The 24,152-nt window shown below is 41.9% G+C and overlaps 1 protein-coding gene across 6 annotated transcripts in view; it reads left to right on the forward strand.

Annotated features, from left to right (window-relative positions):
- CACNB2 (calcium voltage-gated channel auxiliary subunit beta 2) overlaps positions 1-24,152 on the forward strand; it is a 426,586-nt gene that overhangs the window by 161,476 nt on the left and 240,958 nt on the right. The window contains exon 1 of one of the 6 annotated variants that reach the window (XM_073629734.1): positions 11,442-12,658. The exons of the other annotated variants lie outside the window; for them this stretch is intronic. Within the exon in view, the coding sequence (XP_073485835.1) occupies positions 12,578-12,658 (81 nt within the window). The 5' untranslated portion in view covers positions 11,442-12,577. Of the gene's footprint in view, positions 1-11,441; positions 12,659-24,152 lie in introns of those variants that run through there. 6 annotated transcript variants of the gene reach the window in all.

Consider the following 24,152-nt stretch of genomic DNA (forward strand, 5'->3'; position numbering starts at 1 on the left):
TCTCTCCTACATGTAAAATTCATCATTTTTTTGCTAGAAAATTCTATATGCATACTATTTAAATTTTTTTACTGGTTACATGTTTTGAGTTACAGAGAAGTTCTAGGTCTAGAATTATTGCTCTCGCTCTAACGTTCGCGTCGATACCTCACATGTGTGGTTTGAACATGGTTTTCGTATGTGGACTTACGTAAGCGTTCGCTTCTGTGTGCGAGCACATGGGGACAGGGACGCTTTAAATTTTTTTTTTTTATTGTTAATTTTTTGATCACTTTTATTCCTATTACAAGAAATGTAAACATCCCTTGTAATAGGAATATGGCATGACAGGTCCTCTTTACAGTGAGATCTGCGGTCAATGAGACTCCACATCTCAATCCATGGGTGAAGTACCAGGGTATAATTTTGCTAGCCTTGTAGGGACAAGGTACCAGTGCGATAGCATTTTGTAATTTGCCTCCACCAATAAGGTGTTGAGTATGCCCTTGTACACCATAGTCGACCATTTCGTCCACACCTCCTCCTCAACTGTCTCCCCTAGGTCCAATTCGGCTCGGCTACTGGAGAGTGGGGGGATTTTAAAGGGTACAACTTACATGCTGTGTCCCACAAATGGAAGGAGTGGGATAAAGAAGAGCTCAACACCGCCCAATGCTCCTTCGCAGGAGGACATCCAAGGGAATGGTCGGGCTTGACTGCGCTTCTAAGTGGACCGAGTCAGGCCTATATTTTGCAGCAAAAATTTGGTATAACTGGACCAATTGTGCCACCCTATAGTATCGCAAGAAATGCAGGACTCCCAGCTTACCTCGCCATTTGGACCTATACAGGGTAGAGCAGGCCACCCTGCAACCCCCCCTTGTTCCAGATAAATTTATAGATCAGGGATTGTAACTGCCTGAAGAAAACAGGTGGAACTGGAATCGAAAGGGACCTAAAATAATATAGTATTCGAGGGAGAATCATCATCTTAACGGCTGCTATTCTACCCATCCAGGAAAGATCGTGGGTTTGCCAGGTCTCCAGGTAATGTCCTGTGGAGTCATATAGAGGAGTATAATTTGCCCGGTACAGTGTGGCAATGTCAGAGGTCAGTTTAACCCCAAGATATGGGAGCACCTGCGTAGACCATTTAAAAGAAAATGATGGCCGTATAGAATTTTGGACTATGTCTGGGAGATTTATGTCTAGTGAGATCTTTAGGAAAATTGTCTATGGCTCCAGTTGTCCAGTTGACGCATTCAGCGAAGAATAATAGTCATGAAACAAACCCATTACCGTCTGTGGATTCTGTGTCAGTGAGCCATTCGGCACGCATTCTGTGTTAGTGAGCCATTCGCACGCCTAATCTTGGGGAGTACCGTTCGGTGAAATTGAGATGTTCGTTTTACGGGCTAGCATGGTACCCGGTTTATCCTTTAGCGTGTAAAAGGAGGCCTGAGTCCATATAAGATTCTTTTTTCGGTCCCAGCCGTCGGGCAAAGATTCAATTCCAGCCGGACAGAGTCTATTTTGACTCTATGGTTCAAGTTTGGGTTTTGTTTGTGTTGGGTCAGACAACTCTTTTTCTTTATCGCGAATAAGAATTTCTGAGCTCTTCTTGAGACTAGATGCTGTTTGAATCAACCCCTGATCGTGGCTTTGTGAGCCTCCCAGTTTATCACTGGAGAGTGTCCTCAAGGCTATTAGAGGCAAAATATTCCTTAAAATGTTGTTCTATGTCAAAACAGACTGATGGATTACTCAAAAGTTATTCATTCAGTCTCCATGGAGCAGGACCCCTGTTCACCGAGTAATAGTGGTGCAGAAAGTTTGGATTGTAGTTTGGTGGAAAGTTTGTCGCCTGAACGAGAAGCACATCTGCATGTAAGGATTTGTAATGCTGAAAGGCCATCCTCCTTTTTAATGGAGAATTCAGCCCCTTAACATTGTGGGTAACAAATTTAAAGGGGAACCCGGTTGTAGTGTCTGTCATGGTGCACAAAGAGAGGCAAAAGTTCACTCATCAACCTCTTCTAGAAGGACAGTCAACTTCCCTGGTTTTCAAAATCGTTCAGCAGATCAAAGCCCAGTACCAAGGGGACCCGTAGCAAAAAGAAAAGTGTTGAAAGAAAAAAGAAAGTAAACACACAAAAGAAGCAAAGATTCAGAAGGATACCAAAATGAAGACTGTCCTGCAAACAAGAGAACAGAGTAAATGATTCAATAATTAGACAGTAATTTAAACAAAGCGTACTTTAAACCAGGGGAAAAAAAATCCCCTGGTCATCCACTAACGTCTCCCTGGGCACAGCCCAAGACCTGGTTTGGCTCTGGTCCCCTCACTAGGGGTGGGAAACAAAGGCAAACTGGGCACATGACCGCCACCACTGGCCTTCACTCGCCCTTAGAAACATCGACAATAACTGTGAGAATCAAAAGTCCCCCAAAAACATATCAGTATGCATAAAACACAAGTCCCAGGTCTTCTACATTAACTGGGACACAGTGAGTAACAGCATCCACCTTTTACCTAAGTTGGACACTAGATTCTTCTAGAAGCGGCGCCCACCCGGTCGGGCGGAACCGCTAGGAAAGTCCGCGGCTCCGGCCTACCTCTGGAGGCCGGCGGCCATCTTGGTGCTCCATATACACCCTTTCAGACCCTCTGCCTCACCGAACCTCACTGAAATCCCCTTACTGCCACGCTACATATCATCTGTTGGGACTTTGTCTATAGATTTTGATTGTCTTCCTTGAGCCCTAAATAATACTGCAGCTCTTGACTGACCGCTGCCACTGGGAGGATTCGCGGCTCTGACCTGTGTCTGGAGACCAGAAGCCACCTTTGCGCCCCTAATGGGAATTCCTCTATACGCTGATGATGCCTTAATGAATGTGTGACTTTGCTCAGATGTGAGGGGGGTGCTCTCTACAGCTATCGGCCATATAGTTCCAATTATGCCCGCAAAAACATCTAAACGCCGGTCTGCCCCAACTAAACGCCCAAATAAGAGATCACTACTCAATCCAACCTCCACTGGCTCTATTCAACAATACTTAGCCAACGCACGTGGCAATCAAGCCAGAACCTCGAGAACAAGCGCATCTCCATCATCCCGCGCCGCATCGGCGAGAGAGAGCTCTCCGGCATCCTCCTACTGCTCGGACCTCATGGATGATCCTAGATCCCCCGCGGGCTCTGAAATGTCTGTACTTATGAGTGGTCTAAAAAAAGAACTCGCAGGCATGTTCCACGGCTTGGAGAAATCCATTAAAAAAGAAATAACTGCAGTTAGATCTGATATGTCACATATCTTGGTCAGAGTGGAGGAAACAGAGCAGCGACAAGACACGCAAGCAGTAGCTATCAAAGAACTGCAGGACACCGTTACCCAGTTGGCGTTTGCCCATCGTGCATCTCTATATAAGCTTGAAGACCTCGAGAACCGTAACCGTAGAAATAATATACGTGTTAGAGGTCTACCAGAAGCCACTGGAGACTCTGATCTTGAACCTTCTATAAGAGGCATTTTCAATACTATTCTGGATAACCCTGTCACTGCACCGTTACGCTTCGACCGTGTGCATCGTGCCCTACGACCCCGTAATGCTAACTCAGATCTGCCCAGAGATGTTATATGCCGTCTGCATTACTTTGAAGATAAAAATGCTATCATGATGAAGATGCGGGGACTCCCTAGCATTGACTTTGACGGTGCAACTATTACTATCTATCCAGATCTTTCCAAGGACACACTAGATCGTCGTAGAGCCCTAAAACCGCTCCTTGACCGACTACGCTCTGACGGGATCACATACAGATGGGGCTTTCCTGCCTGCCTAATTGCCACAAAAAATGGTCGCTCCCATACGCTGAGTTTCCCTGAGGAACTTTCAACTTTTCTGCAGGAGTTGCATCTCCCGCCCATGGAACTTCCAGGCTGGCAGGACCCAATTCCTAAATTCTCCTGCCCTATGGACGCTCTCTGGAAAAAAACACCCTCAAAGAAGAAGTGCACCTCTCTCCTGGGTTCTGCACAAAAACATGACTGAACCATTTACTTTTTCACCCATACCTCTATCATTAATGTGGACGGTGTCTCTCCTACAGGGTTCCTAGAAAAGATGTTTCCCCCCCCCCTTTTTTACCAGCGTCTGATCTTCCTTCTTTTTTCTTTTTTGGATTGTATGGACCAAGCACTGGGCTAATCTACATTTTCGATGTCCTGTAGGATGTACACTGTATATACTGAGTCTGGTTCAATTTGTACGGGTTTTTCATATTCCTAACTGGAACTTATTGTTTTCTTGCTAGCTGCAAGTTATTTGTTAATTTGTTTCTTTTTCCCACAGGCCGTGTGCTGTCGGGGCACATACCCCTCACTACCTCCCTCCTACAGCGTAACCCCGCCCCCCACCTCCTTCTGGGGTAGGCGAGTGCGAACGGCCCTGAAGTTGCCCCATTCCGCCCTTGCTCAGGGATTGGGATGGCCTTTCGCTCTCTCTCTCCCCAACGGGACCACTGCAGATTTCTGCGTGACACTCATTCATTTCCCACAAGTTCTTTAATTTACAGGTATATCTTCTATATATGTTTACCCTCTCCCATATCTTCTCATCTCCCTCTTTACTTACCTTTTCTTCCCTTTTCTCCTTCACTTCCTCCTTCCTGCTGGCATGCCGGGCTAACTTGTTTGAAGGCTCACATCTTATTTCTAAATGGCTAAGGTAAAGATAGTGTCCTATAATGTTAGGGGTCTTAATGTTGCTGCTAAACGACACCAAGTATATCGGGAACTGAAACAAGCTACATGTTCCATTGCCTTTCTTCAGGAAACCCACTTAACTCACACGACACCCGTTAAACTAACGTCACCTAACTTTCCACAGTGGTATTATAGCCTATCGGACACTAATAAAGCTAAAGGTGTAGCTATTGGCTTTTGTAGAAACATGTCCTTTAGGTTATCTGAAATGCTTGCAGACGATCACGGTCGCTTTCTTTTTCTTAGGGGTTTTATTGGAAATACTCAATGCACTCTTGCGAACATCTATTGCCCGAACTATAATCAACCAACCTTTCTCTCCCAAATACTGACTAAATTGTCACATTTTGCTAAAGGCCTTACTATCCTAGCAGGGGATATAAACATGCCATTAGATCCCTCTATTGACACGTCACAAAATCGCTCTAATATCTCCTTCAAACGATTGAAATTTGTGAAAAAACGGCTTCTTGATCTTCAATTAATGGACGCATGGCGCCTTCTTCACCCCAAAGAGAAGGATTTTTCACATTACTCCTCAACGCATCAATCATACTCCAGAATAGACAATATTTTCTTAGATCACTTTCATCTCCCTCTCTTACACTCTACTCATATAGGCACCGCATCTATCTCAGACCACGCACCTGTGTCGATGACATTGACCATGCCTTCCCTACCCCGACGCACCACTAATTGGAAGCTGAATGACTCCCTACTCTCTGATGAAGTGGAGGTTTCCATGCTGGCTTCCCACTTATCACAATATTTCAAGGAAAACAAACCTTCTGACACCTCCCCCTCTATTGTGTGGGAGGCTCACAAGGCCACTATTAGAGGCCGACTCATTGAGCTTGGCGCTAGGAAGAAAAGGGAGCATGGTCAACAAATTGACCAGGTTTTACAACAGATAGCGGCTCTGGACAAACAACACAAACTTTCTTTACATACTGCACATCTCCAATCCCTCACACTTAAACGAGAGGAACTGAAATCCCTCCTTAATTTAGACACCAAGCGAAAGTTCCAACGCCCGTCACAGAAATTTTACGAATGGGGAAATAAACCTAGCAGACTGTTAGCTAGATCATTAAAGACTAAGCAATCGCAATAGTTTATTCCCAAAATCAAACTCCCGTCTGGTTCACTAGCTCATGCAACTCCAGATATCGCTAAAGCCTTCAGAGACTACTACTCGGACTTGTATAACGTCAAAAATGACTTGTCCTCTCTTCCTCATAAGGAGAGACGGAATCGCATGCTTTCCTATCTGACAGAAGCTAATCTTCCTAAACTGCCTGTATCCGTCCTTAAAGAATTAGAAGCAGACTTCTCGGTGGAGGAGTTTCAAGCAGCATTAAAGTCTTCCCCCTCCGGTAAAGCACCTGGACCAGACGGGTTCACTACTCTATATTATAAAACATTCAGCGACATTCTGCTTCCTCGCCTCTCTGCATATGCAAACTCTATCTCTCACTCCTCAGGTCTTCGCCCGGAATCACTTCTATCTCATATCACTGTCATTCCCAAATCAGATAAGGACCCTACCCATTGTAATAGCTATAGACCAATATCATTAATTAACGTTGACACTAAATTATTCGCCAAAGTCATGGCAAACCGCTTACTTCCCCTTATACCCAAATGGATCCCAGCCGACCAATCAGGTTTCATACCCACCAGAGAAGCAAAAGATAATTCCCTTCGGGCAATCTCCTTAATTCAATATGTCTGACGCTACTCCCAGCCCACCCTACTCCTGTCTACAGATGCAGAGAAGGCTTTTGATAGGGTGGACTGGGAGTACCTTAAATTGACCTTACGCCACTTTGGTCTGGGACCTAAAATGTTCCACCATATCTCATCACTATACTCTGATCCCTTGGCTCAAATTAGAATTAATGGGACGCTAAGTGACCCCTTTGCTCTGCATAATGGAACCAGGCAAGGATGCCCCCTCTCCCCTCTCCTTTTTGCTATTACCTTAGAACCCTTCTTAGCTACAATTAGGAACAACGCTAATATTAAAGGCATACAAATAGGCAACAAATCCCACAAATATGCAGCTTATGCAGATGATGTTCTATTTTTCATTCAACAACCACGTACTTCGATCCCCAACTTGATATCTGAATTTTCCTTGTTTCATTCAATCTCAAACTTCAAAATAAACCTTCTTCTAAATCTAAATCCGAAATTTTAAACATTAACATCCCTAAATCTGAGGCTCTCTCGCTTAGACCCCTCTTTCCATTTAAATGGGAACAAAAATGTATAAAATACTTAGGCATTTATCTCACTCCTAATCTCCACTCCCTTTTCCGATATAATTATATTCCCATGCTAAATAGGATTAGAAATGACTTACGAAAGTGGTCCAACCTGTCTCACACCTGGTTGGGGAAAGTAAATATAATTAAAATGAACATTTTACCTCGCATTCTCTTTCTTTTTCAAATGCTACCATTGGATGTTCCAGTGGGGTTCTTTACTATTATACAATCCATGGTTTCCCGCTTCATCTGGAAGGACAAACGTCCTAGAATATCCAGGGCGTCACTGTTTCGTTCCAAATGCTCAGGTGGCCTGGCACTTCCCAATTTCAAAGCATATTATCAAGCGACTGTATTGGCCAGGCTAGCTGAGTGGAAATATGCTCTTAACTCGAAGCTATGGGTACAAATTGAGTATTCCTTGAGTGGCATGGATCTCTCAGTGGTGCCCTGGATACCCAAATCTCACAGGAACCTTGCTCGCTCCACCTCGGCTCTCACCATATCCTCTTTAGATGTATGGGACGCCCTACGTAAAAAACTCTCCTGGGCTTATGACTCCCCCCTATTACCTCTCCTAAACCATACATACTTCTTGCCGGGTCTTCTAGATTCAGGTTTTAAGACATGGAGACCGGGAGAACCTCTTTTGCTCCATCATATCCTTAATGGCAATGTATTGAAACCACTATCTACGATCCTCACCCCTAAACCTGTCACGTATTTAGATAAATGGAGATACCACCAGATACAACACTTCCTAAACTCTCTTACTACTCCACTTAGGGGCGTTAGTGATTTAAACGCTATAGAAGCTATATTTTATCCAAAAGACCCTCCCCTACATAGCATTTCGTTATTTTATAAAGCCCTTATCACTCTCCAAAATCCCGGATTCCCACACTTCTTGACTAAATGGGAGGCTGAATTTGATCTTCCCCTGACTGATATTCAAAAGGATAGGATCTTACAATTAGCACACACCACGTCCTTAGCATCAAAAATGTCAGAGGTCAACTATAAATTGCTCACTAGATGGCATTACACCCCAGTTAAAATGCACCAAATGTTCCCTGCCAGTTCCCCTTTGTGCTGGAGGAACTGTGGGAACAAAGCTACCCATGCACACATATGGTGGTCCTGCCCACTTATCCGTCCATACTGGGATGCCATTCGTGATCTGATTTTTCAGATTGCCGAGGTTCACATACCGAACGACCCGTGGGCTATACTTTTTCATGTTACAAAAACTCCCATAAGGTTGTACAAACGCTCAATTATTTCTCATCTACTGAACACTGCCAAGGCCTTGATTCCCACTCTTTGGGGTCAACCAGTAATTCCTCCTATTAAAAACTGGCTACAAATGATTGATAACGTACACCTCATGGAGAGTATCACCCATGATCTCAGAGGGACCTCTCAAAAACATTCTCTCATATGGGATTCTTGGAAAAAATTTAAGACCACTTCCTCATATAAAAATCTCATTACCGAAACCCCTTAAACTAATTAATCAGACTTAGCCATCTAACATTGTCTCTCACTTCGCTAATGCAACCCTCTTTTCAACACATGGCCCTGCATGCCGGCAACCTTTCACCTCCCCTCTCCTCCCTTCTCACCCTTCTTCCCTCATTTCTTCCTCTTATATTCCTTTTCTACTCTATCTTTCCTTTATTCTCTTTTTTCCACACTTGCTTCTCAATAGTACCTCTTAAGTACCTATTTTTAACAAACCAAAATTCTATGTTCTCATTCAATTATATTCGATACATGGTACCCACATAGTTTATATCTTTTGCCTAGTTGGATAGTACGCTAATTCTATGTACCTACCTAGAGGCAATTGCGGAATTTTCATAACTGGTATGTTATGTGAGTACTACCTCTCCCTCTCTGTTCTATTGTTAAAAATGAGATTGTTTTCTATTTTGAGGTATAATTGTATCTCTGTTATATTTTTCTCTAATAAAAATTTATTAAACAAAAAAAACACAAGTGCCAGGGTCTTTCCTTCTCACTCTTAGCAATGAAATGTCAGGAATCTTCCTAGATGTACCATCTGTGATCCTGGCCTAGGATCAACGAAAAAAAAAAATGAGTTCACAAGGTCCATTTGAACCCAAGAGCCGCCTTTATCTTCAGGGGGTCTGCCTTTGAGCTTGGCTTGGCTTCTGGTGGGAACACCACACTGGAGATAGGGGACTTTATGCGGCCTGGTGGCAGAAGATATGGGCTGCGGGGTGTGGGGGGGATCCCTCTGGATCAACGAATATAAGGCCCAGTTTCTTCAGCAGAACATTACTCTCTGGAAACATGGAGAGGGAATGGTTCTTGTTGTGGAAAGTAAAGTTCAATTGAAAAGGGAAAGCCCAGTAGTATTTTATATTTTTGGCTATAAGAGGCTGTAGCAGAGGTTTCAGAGCTCTGCGTTTCTGGATAGTAGCTGGATTTTGTGGTCCCACAGCTGCAGGCCAGCTGTTTCTCTTGCTCTTTGACCACATAATAATGAGTCTTTGAGATAATGTCTCTTGGCAGGCCATCATCACGGGGTGCCGTCAGGGACCTGTGCACTCTATCCAGTTTCAACTTGTGAGAAGGTATATCAGGAATGAGGTGTTGAATGAGTTCTTTAACGATAGCTTCAGAATCGGGAAAGGATTCAGGGATGCCACAAACTCTAAAGTTGTATTGGCGAGACCGAGTTTCCAGGTCATCATTATTGTTCAGCGCGTCATCTAATCACTTGTGTATGTCCTCAATACACTCAGTGTTTTGGTTGGTTCTGGTAATGGTGTCATCCAGTACATTTTCTCTTGTTCCTATGCGGAAGCCCAGCTCCTGAAATTCATGTTTCAGGTCGGAGGTTATGTGATTACTGGCTTTTTCAAGCCCTTGCTCTAATAGGGTGGAGAATCTCGCCAACAAAATGGGATCTACCTAATACTCAGTTGGCGGGAGGAGCCACGGCCTGCGTGCTAGGGAAAGATGAGGGACTGTTCTCCATGCTCCCCTGACTTAAAGCTAAGTCACACAGTGCTCTGTCCAAGTCTGACTGAGAAGAGAAGATATCTCTTTCTGGGGATATTGATGCAGCCTAAGAGACCCTGATGCTCGGATCCTTTACTGAACCATGTCCAGGCACGTCCAGGATCCTTTACTGAGCCATGTCCAGGCTGTCAGGGGTTCTTAGACTTACCCCTGGTCATACAACGGGTCCGGGAAGCAGAGGTAGTCCGGCCGGGTGTGCGGTGTTAGCGGGCAGGATCGCTTACTGCTCTGGCGGAGTAGATTAGACCAGCGGGGAGCGGAGCTGAAGCTTCACACCGTCGCCATCTTCAGCTCCGCGTGTGCGCCCCAGTATAGTCAGTTTTTAATAGGAAAGTAGAGTGACTGGCAGGAATATCAGGGATGTCGCATAAAGGAAGCGATACAAAGAGAACAGGATACTTTCTCATACAAGTACATGGTATAGCAGGCATATATCAGGAATATGAAGTTGTTGGAGTAACAAACCCTTTAAGGTTTGGTTTTAGGCAGTTCTCATCTCTAGGCAAATGTAAAACAATCACTCTCTTTCATTTGCAATAAAAAAAAAATTAATTCTGCCTAAACCCTTTTTGAAGTGGTTGTAAACCCATATATTAGAGCTGCACAATTCTGGATAAAATGAGAATCACAATTTTTTTGCTTAGAATAAAGATCACGATTCTCAGCGTAACATCATCTTTCACATTATACAAAAAAATTAGGCTATCTTTACTAATTAGTTTTCTTTTTAATTCATTAAGTGTATTTTTCCCCAAAAATTGCTTTTGAAAATCTGTTGTGCAAATACAGTGTGACATTAAATATTGCAACGACTGTCATTTTATTCTCTAGGGTCTCTGGTAAAAAATATATATAGTTGTGCTCAAAAGTTTACATAGCCTGGCAGAATTTATGATTTATTGGCCATTTTTCAGAGAATATGAATGATAACACAAAAACTTTTCTTTCACTCATGATTAGTGTTTGGCTGAAGCCATTTATTATCAATCAACTGTGTTTACTATTTCCATAATCATAATGCCAGCAGAAACTACCCAAATGATCATCCGGTGATGTCACCCAGAGAGCCCGCCCCTTGTGACGTCATGTGAGGGAGCTAAGAGGGACAAAATAAACACATTTTGTTGCTTTGCAGTCTGAAATGAAGACAGACACAGTTTGGAAGATATAACACCAACATGTCAGAAAGAAAGAAAAAAAAAAAAAAATACAAAGTATATGTTGACATACTTTTTAATCGATGCAGGAAAAGCATGAGATGTATGATCTGATTTCTAGGCAATAAGAGATTAAAAAAAAAAAACATATATATATATATATATATATATATATATATATATATATATATATATATATATATATATTTTAAAAAATAGATACACACATATATTTGTATATACATATATATTCTTACATAATATGGTATTGTATACAGTACTGTACACATGGTATACAGTATATATACAATGTATATGTTGCCATACTTTTTAATCGACACAGGAAAAGCGGCGGTTTGCCTTCCACGTTAGTAGCGGCCTCGGCGAGTGAGATGTATGATCCGATTTCAATCAACTCACACTAATCACTTGTGATAGTTGCAAAATTTAGCCTGGATCTGCTCTGCTAATCTAGATTGACAGGGAGCGCAGTAAAAGTAAGGGGGCTGGACAAAGAGGGGGATAAACTGCTGCACAAGACAGATCAGTGATTCCGGCTTTCTCTTTACGCCCACTGCCCTTGTTTTTCTTACCTTTCAGACCAACCTTATTGGTTGTCAGGTTACAGGAATCCCATTGTGGACTTAAATCAACAACAGGTGCTCTGTGAGTCTCAGTTGCAGCAGAGGCAGCATTCTGGAAAGGGGGCCTGTCTGGAGGCAACGGTATAATCTCTACCTGTTTTGTATGCATTATTTATTTCAGCAAGACCAGACTCTTGTTTCCCCCTATATTTAGTCCTGAGGTTAGAAGGAAGAAGGAAAAAAAAAGAAAAAAAAAAAAAAAAAACAACCTCCATAGAGCCACCAAATGCCTCTGGGAAGATAGCATCACCGTGCAACTTTCAAGGTCTTCTGAATGGTAGCAGCATCTCTAGTATTTATGTCTTAATTCTCTCGCATAAGCTCCAGCCTCAAAGCTTTTATTAAACCTCAGTGAGTAATCAGCAGGTCTGTTCCAGAGCATTCTGGCCTCTGCATTTGTGACATTAGACTTTTTTTTTTTTTTTTATCCTGGTCACAGCCTGCGGTCTCTTTTTCTACCTTCTACAAATTTTTGGGTTTTGGTGTTGACGGATCTTCATGAGAACCATGAACTCTGGTGTTGAGTTGACGTGAATGGATCCTGAAAATATTTTTTGATTTATTTTTTTACTTTACTGGATGGAATATTGAGGCCATTGATGGGTTGGTTTTGTTCCCATCTCATGTACCATTTAATATGCTGGTATTGACGAAGCAAAAGGAATTTATATTTTGGGGCAATAAAGGACCTTGGACTTCCCATGCTGGTGGGGCTGTTATTAATCTTTTTATCTGTGCATGCTGCCATGCTAAAGGCTCCCAAGGGTAAAAATGTGTCCTGGGTAAGCAAAGCTACATCTTTTTGTGTTATTGTTTACTAGTTTTTTTAATTTATATTGTATTAATTTATATTAATAACCTTTTTATTGCATTGCTATGTGTCAGACAACATAGCAGAACATTTATGTTTGAAAAAATATTTAAGACTTGAGATACCGTATATATTCATATATAATAAATAACATAATTATAGATAATATAGTTACATGCAGTAGTTTAAATACAGTATAAAATTCATATATATATATATATATATATATATATATATATATATATATAACATTTTTTTTTTTTTTCAATTTATACATGCCTAACTTTTTTGTAGTTACAGTGCAGTACAGTTTGAACAATTAAAGTAAAAGTAAAACTGCACGCAATGAAATACAGAAATGTAAACATGTTATATTATTTTATTTGTTTTTTAAGAAAAACTATTTGTTACAAGTTTTTGGTGAATTTGATCAGCTAGTTTTTTTTATGTTTTATTACATTTATTTATTTATTTTTTAATGTGGTAGGTTTGATGGTGTTTAGTCCAGTTTGTACACGCAGGTTGTAAAATCATTATTCAACGTGTGGTTTAAAATCTCATCTATATTTAGAAAGCCTAAAGCTTAAAATCTCAACACTTAACCCAATTGCATTGCGCCAGACTGTCCAGATCACTGATAGCCGCTGGAGAAAGGGAGAGGAATTCTGTATCTGTATTTCTGAATTGTCAAGTGTTATATGTATACTGCATGTACATTTTGGCTTTTCCCTTTTTTATTTATTTGTATTTGAGTTACAATCAACAAGTGTTGCTTACTTGGAATGATAAATTTATCTTGGTTTATTACAAATGCGACGGATCGCCTCTCAAAGCATATGTGTTTAGGTTGCTAAGCTATTGTGCATAATGTTGCTTTGCTGAACATTTTGATGATTAGAAAAAGAGACCACCCCGTACAGCCGCCCATTTGTTGGTAATTCACACTACAGTGTTCTTGCTGTATCACCATTCTAAACTGCCTCTTGCAACAGGTTTGGGGTATTTATATTGAAAGTTGCCTTTTATTGCACACTAAAACATAGTAGTGTTATGAATGAGCCCTTACTTGTTATATAGTATATGTGCGTGTGACAACCATTCAGTTGGGTCTAACCCTCGGCGATTGTATAGGCCAGCACACTGAGCACTATGTCTGATATGCTGGAAAGGCTTACCTGATGAGGTAGGTCTCCAGGTCTTTTCTCAACCGTTTACAATTGCTTGAGGTTGGGACCAGCATGCAGAGTGTGATAACAAAAGTGCATAGCCAATTTGTGTACACATACTAGTGCAAATTGGGCCAATTAACCTAGCAGCATATTTTTGGAGTGTGGAAGGAAACCAGAGTACCCCTACATGAGCACAGGGAGATCTTGCAAACTCCATGCGGGTAGTGTCATGGCCAAAATTCACACTGGGGACCCCATTGCTGCAAATCATAGGTACTAACTACTAGGCCACTGTTGTTGTCTATATATTAAAATGAACCCTTAATTGTTTAAGAGGAGCTACAGTTGCCAAACCCAAATGTTAATAAAAACATCCTTGTGATTCTTAAAGTGGTGTTCCACCTACAAAAAAAAAATTCATGAATGTGCCTAAAAAAAAAAAAAATTCATGAATGTGCCTAAAAAAAAAAAATATTTGGAAAAAACATTTTTTTTTACTCACCTCTAAATGGCTGTTGCTAGGGGGTCCCTCGTAGTCTGCCTCCTTCAGTGCCTGGGCTTGTGACATCACTTCCCCTCGGTGCAGGAAGGGCTCAGCTCTGCCCCCTCCCTCTTGTCAATCATCTGGGACACGTCACAAGTCCCAGATGACTGCGCGGACAATCACGGTGCGTGGCGCCGCTCGCGCATGCGCAGTGGGTGCCAGGCTGTGAAGCCACAGCCGGGCGCCCACAGTTGCAATGCCGGCGCCGCTGAACAGAGGGGGAGACGAGCGGGGCTTCATTCCCCCGCATCGCTGGACCGTGAGACAGGTAAGTGTCTGATTATTAAAAGTCAGCAGCTGCAGTATTTGTAGCTGCTGACTTTTAATTTTTTTTTTTTTTAAATGGGAACTCCTCTTTAATAATTGCTGCATCTAATTTGGAAATTCTCGTATACATCCGTGTAATATTAAAGTAGAAACATAGGCAAAGGAAGTTCATTTTTGATAAAGCAAGGAAGCTTTATAACCCCTGTCAAATTTTTTTTTCATCATCTGTGTCCAATTGCGGAGCTTTTCCCTCACTTCCTGTCCAATAGCCATACAGAAACTAATAGGAAATCCATGCAAATTAGGGAATTCCTTGGAGATCAACCAGGTCACCAGAACTAGGGTCCCCATTGGAAGATTTCCCTTTATTACTTTTTTGGGGACAACAAAAAATGTGGGATTTTCTTTTACTTTTTCTTTCACTTTCAATGATAATGGTAAACAGGTCAAATAGAGGGGGCAAATCTCCCAAAAGGGAGCATAGACAACAGTGAAAACTTACAAGCGTCCTAATTCCTCTCCACTCTAGCCAAAACCAAAAAAAAAAGTTTTGCCTTTAGTTATACTTTAATTTTCCAGATCTGTAGCTTATTCTCTTCTGCAGAAGTTCTGGTGGCAGCCATTGCATGTGTGGGCATCTGGAGTCACTTCCAGGATGGCTACCCAGCATGCACCTCTTGCGCCTGTGCAGTAATAACAATAGTAGAAGCTTAGGGTGGCCGAAGGCTCTTGGGATTGATGACACCGATATCCTAGGAGTCTTCAGGATCTCATGAATACGTCATTCACCTATGCAGCACGAAAATTATGACAGGTGGCCCTTTTCTCCACACACTTGTCTAGGACAAAGATCTAAGAAGGAAAGGATGGGTAGGAATGTCCGCTAAAATGTTCCAGGCAAGTGCATGGAGAAGAAAAGTGCTATCCGTCAAAGCAGTCGTCACATTGCTAGATGTATGTTCGGACAGCCATGGGGAGTGGAAGAGGGGTGGCTTTTTCCGACTTGAAAACTAGCTTAAGACTGTCTGTGGAGGACGTTGCTCCTCCTTAATTCATGCTGTGTATGTATGTTTTTACTGATGTCCCCAGTCCTAGCCCCTGCGTTGGTGGACTAGGTGCTTTTTTTGTGTTACTTTGTTTCAATTATATAATTGAATAACAATTATTGAAGCAAAAAAAAAAATTGAGGCTTACACTCACTTCCTGTTAGTTAGCCAAAACAGGAAGCAAGAGGAATTCCCTCCAAAGTGAGGGAATCCTCGGCTGTGACCAGGGTCATCCTAGCTAATTATAGGATTGCCCCCCCCCCCCCCCTCCATTCTGGTTCTGACGAGAACCCAAAATTTGAGATTTTCCTTCATTTGCGATGATAACCGTAAACAGGACAAGCGAGCAAGTGAATATCCCGGGGGAGGGGGGGATAATAAAAAACCTGACAGGTGTTCTAATCCCTCTCCTCTTTACAAAAGTAAAAAAGAAACCAAAAAAAGTTATACTTTAAAAAGAACATTTTCCGCTTTGGACAGAGTGAGGAAGGAAGGAAACTATGTCAGACGGAGGACAAGATAGGCATTAAAGCACATTTTGGTAAAATGGAGAAGGGTAGGACATCTGTCAGTTCTTTAAATGCTTGCAATGTCCACATTGAGAAGATTCCCCTGACTTCCTGTGTGGTGACCAGGATAGGAAGTGAGGGGAAATCTCACTAAAGTAGAAAAAGATAGTTGTGAAAAAAAAGAGCAGAAAGACTTAACCCTTCCGCTTTCTATGCAAAAAAAAAAAAGTTCTGGCTGAAATTCTAGTTAAACCCTTGTCCGGATTTTTTTTTTTTAATTGGACATTAAAATTCAAACAAAACGAAGATCTTCTAACATCATGGACATTACAGAAATGGATTGTAAAATGGACAGATTGGAGCCTACCCACCTCAAAACGACTTATTGATTATTTTCCTGTTTGACAGACAGAAGTGATTGGTACCAGGACAAGGTGACAGGAAGGTAGGACTAGAATTGTTTCTAGAAGTAAATATCTCCTGACATTTCTTGCAAGAGCTGCAAATTGAGAACAAGGCATTTCAGCTTTATCCCTGGAGCAATAATGTTTTGACGACCCACAGAATGAATTCTGCACAAGAAGACGCTTCTCTGACATTACGCCTTACTTTGGCATGTGATTGTGAGTGCTGACTTCTGCATTTTTCACTTATATGCAACAGTACTACTGCTTTTTTTTACAAAGATGCACTGATTTAACAAGCCATATCCAGCAACCCTTTCTGTTAAAATGCACCTTCTTTAGAGTCCAATTTGGGCAAAGAAGGGCTGGTTCATGTACTGGCGTGTATGCCTACCTCAATCATTAATGCTGCCAGTATACCCTATGTGCCTTATGGTACAGTGCCTTAAAGTATTCATACCCCTTTTTAATTTTTCACATTTTGTCATGTTACAACCAAAAATGTAAATGCATTTTATTGGGATTTTATGTGATAGATCAACACAAAGTGGCACATAATTGTGAAGTGGAAGGAAAATGATTAATGGTTTTCTAAATGTTTTACAAATAAATATGAGAAATGTGAGGCATGCATTTGTATTCAGCCCCCCTAAATCAATACTTTGTAGAACCACCTTTCACTGCAATTACAGCTGCAAGTTTTTTTGGGGATGTCGCTACCAGCTTTGCACATCTAGAGAGTGACATTTTTGCCCATTCTTCTTTGCAAAATAGCTGAAGCTCTGTCAGATTGGATGGCGAGCGTCTGTCAACAGCAATTTTCAAGTCTTACCACAGATTCTCAATTGGATTTAAGTCTGGACTTTGACTGGGCCATTCTAACACATGAATATGCTTTGATCTAAACCATTCCATTGTAGCTCTGGCTGTATGTTTAGGGTCCTTGTCCTGCTTTAAGGTGAACCTCCGCCACAGTCTCAAGCCTTTTGCAGACTTTAACAGGTTTTCTTCTAAGATTGTCCTGTATTTGGCTCCATCCATCTTCCCATCAACTATGACCAGCTTCCCTGTTCCTGCTGAAGAAAAGTATCCCCACAACATGATGCTGCCACCACCATGTTTCACGGTGGGGATGGTGTGTTCAGGATGATGTGCAGTGTTAGTTTTCTGCCACACATAGCATTTTGCATTTAGGCAAAAAAAATAAATTTTGGTCTCAACTGACCAGAGCATGTTCTTCCACATGTTTACTGTATCCCCCACATGGCTACTCACAAACTGCAAACAGGACTTCTTATGGCTTTTTTCCAACAATGGCTTTCTTCTTGCCACTCTTCCATAAAGGCCAGATTTGTGGAGTGCACGACTAATAGTTGTCCTGTGGACAGATTCTCCCAGATCCTCCAGAGTTACCATGGGCCTCTTGGCTGCTTCTCTGATTAATGCTCTCCTTGCCCGGCCTGTCAGTTTAGGTGGATGGCCATGTCTTGGTAGGTTTGCGGTTGTGCCATACTCTTTCCATTTTTGGATGATGGCTAGAACAGTGCACTGTGAGATGTTCAAAGCTTGGGATGTTTTTTTATAAGGTAACCCTGCTTTAAACTTCTCTGCAACTTTATCCCTGGCCTGCCTGGTATGTTCCTTGGCCTTCTTGATGCTATTTGTTCACTAAGGTTCTCTAACAAACCTCTGAGGGCTTCACAGAACAGCTGTATTTATACTAAGATTAAATTACACACAGATGAACTCTGTTTACTAACTAGGTGACTTCTGAAGGCAATTGGTTCCACTTGATTTTAGTTAGGGGCATCGAAGTAAAGGAGGCTGAATACAAATGTACACCACACTTTTCACATGAAAACATTTTGGTTGTAAATGTGGAAAATTTCAAGGGATATGAATACTTTTTTCAAGGCACTGTAAATGCTCAAGTGTCCCCACTCAGGCTGTCCAGGTCCGATGAGTTGGATGCCGCTGGCTAGAGAGGGTGCAAGCTGAGGAGAGGTCTGTCTAGATCAGGGATCTTCAAACTACGGCCCTCCAGCTGTTGCGGAACTACAAGTCCCATGAGGCATTGCAAAACTCTGACATTCACAGACATGATTAGCCATGATGGGAATTATAGTTCCTGAACAACTGGAGGGCCATAGTTTGGGGACCCCTGGTCTAGACCTAAAGCATACTGCAAAAATAGGAAGAGATAGCCCGGCCGCCGCACACCTACCAACCCGGGCCAAGTGGCTAGCAGGTAAAACCAGCCCCAGCTCGATTCATCCAGACCACAGCTCCAACATGTTTCACCCTGCCTTCCAGGCTTAATCATGGAGATGAGGGTCTGCTGGTGGCAAAATAAATACCATCATCAGCTGCCTGATGTAGGTAAATATTGATGTAGGTAAACCACTCAAAAAATGTAAAGAGACAGATCATTGAAAAAGTGCACTGTGTAGCATAGTCCAAGCCCCCTGAAAAGCAACCACAGTCAGGAACTTCACATGTGATATAGAAATAATGAAAACTGATAGACAGTTTAGAGACTTGCATACACAGATGCAAAAAGTAAATAGGGACTAAAAACAAGTGCAAAAATAGTTAAAATAAAAAAAATGCATATGAATGCAAAAGAAAAGTAAGAAAAATGACAAACTGCCACAAGCCATCCTACAAAAACCTAATCCTCTAGTTAATAAAATGAAAAAAATAATAATTTTATATAGTTATAAATACGTAGTACAAAAAAGCTAGAAAACGTCTTAAAAGACAGGAGAAAAGCTTAGGTGGCAAGAATAGAGATTGCACCATGATAATAAACCTTTGTAGTAAATCCCAATTGTAAAACTCACCACTATGGTGCCACTATATAAACAATAATAATTCTTTCTGGTCTTTGCATAGTCTGTAAAAATAAAGAAATGCAGTTTGTGTCTTGTCTTAATACTCCAAGGCTGGCTTCAATCACTTGAGTACCGGCCTGTATTACCCCTTCGTTACCAGCCCAATTTTCAGTTTTCAGCAATGTTAAAGCTTGACTGATTATTACTCTGTCACGCAACACTGTTTTATGATATATACTGTATATTCACTTGTATATGCATAGCACCACCTTTTATATATTTTTTCCTAAGTCTTTTTTCAGCCTGAACAACTGTAGCTTGTACAATGCTGGTACAAGCCTTGTGTAAAATAACTGTGGATTCATAGATTTTTACAGTACTGAAAAAAGAATGTGTTGTAATTAGGGATGGGCGAATGGTTCGGCTGAGCATGAGTCGCTGAATTATCGGGTCGTTCGACCACCGTTTGTTCAGCTGCCGAATGACCACAATGCACTGCACCGCCTCACAGTGCATTGAAAGCCCTGATTGGCTAAAGCAATGAAAGCTTTGCCCAATCAGGTCCTGATTGGACGCTGTCATGATGACTGTATCCAATCATGACACATTGCTCCTTATCCCGCCCCACACTATAAAAGTATTCTTTGCATAGTGGGCATTTGTAGTGTGATAGTGCCATGGAGACAGATAGAACAGGGCTCTGTTCAATGCTATTAGACAGTGTGCTATAGTGTGCTATTCTGATTCTATTGTCAGTGTAGAATATCAGTTTAGTGTGAATCTAGGGATAGTTCAGTGTGAGTGTAGTGCGACCATTCATCTTCACATTAGTGTGAATGTAGGGATAGTTCAGTCAGTGAGTGTATTGACCGTTTAACACAGTATATTTTATTGCGTTACTGCAAGTTTAACGCCATATATTTCAGTGCGTTACGTGCCCTTTAGCGCAGTACATTTCTGTGTGTTAGCACACGCTTAACGCAGTGTATTTCAGTTGCATTAATGAAAGTTTAATGCCGTATATTTCAGTGTGTTGTGTGCCTTTTAATGCAGTACATTTCTAGGCGTTACTGCAGTGTTTAACACTGTACAGTTCAGTGCGTTACTGCAAGTTAGAGCTGCACGATTCTGGCCAAAATGAGAATCACAATTTTTTTGCTTAGAATAAAAAGATCACGATTCTTGCAACGTAAAATCTTTCACATTATACAAAAAAATGGTCTAACTTTACTGGTTAGGTTTTTTTTTTTTTTTTTTTTAAATTCATTAAAGTAATTTTTTCCAAATTAAATTGCATTTGAAAGACCGCTGCGCAAATACTGTGTGACATAAAATATTGCAACAACCACCATTTTATTCTCTAGGATGTCTACTAAAAATATATATATAATGTTTGGGGGTTCTAAGTAATTTTTTAGAAAAAAAAAATGATTTTAACTTAAAACCAACAAATGTCAGAAAAAAGTTTAGTGTTTAAGTGGTTAAACTTTTTTCACTTACACATGAAGTCTATTCCATTGACAAATTGTTACAATGTTTATACTTAAGTTCAACTGATAAAGAATGCTTTGATTCTTGGCAGACTGCCCGATTTTTTCCTTCCTTTCTTTTGACCGCTATGGCTTCAGAAGAGCAGAGAGAATTCTTTGCATAGAAAGAATCAGGAAACGCTTTAGTCAAGATCGCTATAACAATTCTTGGTGATTAATCATGCAGCTCTACTGCAAGTTTAACGCCATATAGTTCTGTGCATTACTGCAAGATTAACGCTGTATATTTCATTGCGTTACTGCAAGTTTACCGCCATATATTTAATTGCGTTACTGCAAGTTAAACGCCATATAGTTCTGTGCGTTACTGCAAGTTTAATGCCGTATCTCCCCGCCCACTTCCCACAGCTCAGCTGTCTGGGCCTTTTTTAGTACATGTGCAGCCGATCTCACTGTTACTATTTGCAAACTTTGTCTCAAGCACATCAAGCATGGCAAACACACCAACCATTTGGGTACCACATGCTTGACAAGGCATTTAACCTCCCAGCACTCAGCCCATTGGCAAAAGCACCTAAAAGCCACACAAAAGGGGCACAAATCTGTCCTTCCTCCTTACTCACCTCCTTACTCACCTCAGTCTGTCCCTGCTATACCTCATGACCTCTCAGCAGCCTCCACTGACCGGGATGATAGTATAGGGCAGGGTGTCCCAGGTCCTTGTAGCATATCTGCCAGCAGCACACCACCAGCTGTAAACTATAGCCGGCAAATTTCTCTGCCCCATCTGCTGCAGCGGAAAAAAATACAGTCCCTGCCACCTACATTCCCAGCGTCTAAATGCAAGCTTGTCAAAGCTGCTGGCTCTACAACTTCTGCCTTTTCGCCTGGTGGATTCTGCCCCCTTCTGTGAATTTGCAGAATATGCTGTACCACAATGGCAGATTCCCAGTCATTATTTCTTTTCACGTAAGTCCATTCCAGGTGTCTACCATCACGTGGAAGGCAATATTGTGGCATCATTGGGCAAGGCAGTCAGCCGCAAAGTCCACATTACTGCTGACACGTGGTCCAGCAAGCACGGGCAGGGATGATGTGTTTCATTCACAGCACACAGGGTAACTCTGCTTGCAACTGGGAAGGATGCAGGACAGGGCTCAGTGCTGCAGGTTGTTGTGCCCCGACATCTCCATACAGCTGGTGATGATGCGAGATTTGTCAGCTCTACCCCCTCCTCCTCCTCCATGCCCTCCTCTGCTAAATTGTCCTATGAACCTCAAGTACCCCCTAAGTGTTCAAAGGGCTATTCAATGAGTCCTAATGTCTCCATAAAGAGTACCTGTCACCTGCCTAATGCTATCATATAGGAATTTATTAATCACTTGTGATATCAATCAAGTAAAAAAAATAAAAAGAAAAGGAAAAAAGTTATATATATATATATATATATATATATATATATATATATATATATATATATAATTTAATATATTAAAATAAAAGAAAAAACTTGCCGAAAACCCCCGTAGCAGGGTGAAACAAAAATTTGCAATTATCACCTTTTTATTCTACAATAAAAGGGTTACAATGCTTTCAGAAAATATATAATGTTCTGGAGGTTTCATTCATTTTATTGACAAAAATTAGGATTTTTACATGTATGCAAAAAATTGTGCTGGGGCCAAACTGGTTAAGGGATTGTTCACACCATGTGCAGCGACCAGCAAAACTGACACCAACTCACATGCTAAAATGGAGTGTTTAGCATACAAGAAGTGTGAACAGGCCTTAAAAATGAATTGATATGGTCGCAAGTGTTTGGCCTGCTGTATACCCTGCTCCACCTGAACATCCAAAAGGAGGCTAAATTTGCTTTGCTACATTGCTCCATCCTGGGTTTATTTGCTTGTCAACAAAAATTGGCTTCCTACTTGTTTATAGCAGCTAAGAGGACGATTTCTCAAGCCTGGAAGAAACCTACGGTCCCCTTTCAGGGAATGAGAGACCGTTTGAAGGCTATGATGCTTAATAAACAAATGTCTAGTATTCTTAATGACTCTCACGCCAAGTTCTTGAAAAATTGCGAACCATTGTTGGCATTTGCCTTCCCTGACCTCCCCCTGACGAGCGTGGGTTGGCTCTAACTGGTGTCTCCAATGGTCCCGAGTCCCTACTCCTCCCTTCACTCTCTTATCTTGCCTTTGTCTTGTCTTCCTGTTGCCTTTCTTCTTCCCTTTTTTCTCTTGATGGGTTTCTATCCCCTCTTTAGACTCTTAGGCTTCATGTACATTGGCAGTTCACGACTGAAACACGCAAACTGTGTTTTTGCCACGTTTTGCGTTTTCCCACTGTCAAAATGTTTATCCTCACCTAAACGCAGCGGATCCTAAACTCTGCTAAAAGCCTATGTGTATGTAGTGCTACCCCCGTAGGAGCCGCTTGTTTGTTTAGTCCGTTATTCTGCCCTTCAACTCCAAGAATGGTCTCAGCCCCAACTGGCACACCCAGCAAGATGGCCAGTGGAATAGCACCATAAATGACACACAGACTTAGTTCAAACTGTTCTAACTCAGATTTACTTCGTCAAGAGAACAGATTTAAAAGGATATTAGTCAGTCAAGTTCTAGATAAATAGCCAAGACTCGGTTGAAACGGTCCTTAACCACTTGCTGCCCGCGCCACCGTCAAATGAGGGACGGTTCGGCTCTCGTTCTGCGTGGACGTCATAGGACAGCGCACCCGAACAGGCGCTCCCGCGCGCCAGCATTGCGGCTTGTTGCTAGGACACGTGCACTGACGCGGCTCTTAAACCATGTGATCGGCTGTGTCCAATCACAGCTGGTCACATGTGAATACAGGAAGTGCCGGTAATCAGCTCTCATCGCCTCACACACAGACAGAGGGGACATCAGAACAGCGCAATCCATGCCCACCAGTGCCAGCAATCAGTGTCCATCAGTGCCAGCAATCAGTGCCCATTAGTGATGCCAGTCACTGCTGGCTTTTAGTGCCACCTATCAGTGCTGCCCACCAATGCCCATCAGTGCTGCTCATCAGTGCCGCCCTTCAGTGCCACCCATCAGTGCCGCCTATCAGTGCTGTCTATCAGCACCCATCAGTGCCACATAGCAGTGCCGATAAGTGCAGCATATTAGTGCCTCCTCATCACTGCCACCTAATCAGTGCCCATAAGTGCTGCCTC

This window comes from Aquarana catesbeiana, linkage group LG05 (genome assembly GCF_042186555.1).
Source record: "Aquarana catesbeiana isolate 2022-GZ linkage group LG05, ASM4218655v1, whole genome shotgun sequence".
Taxonomy (NCBI): Eukaryota; Metazoa; Chordata; class Amphibia; order Anura; family Ranidae; genus Aquarana; species Aquarana catesbeiana.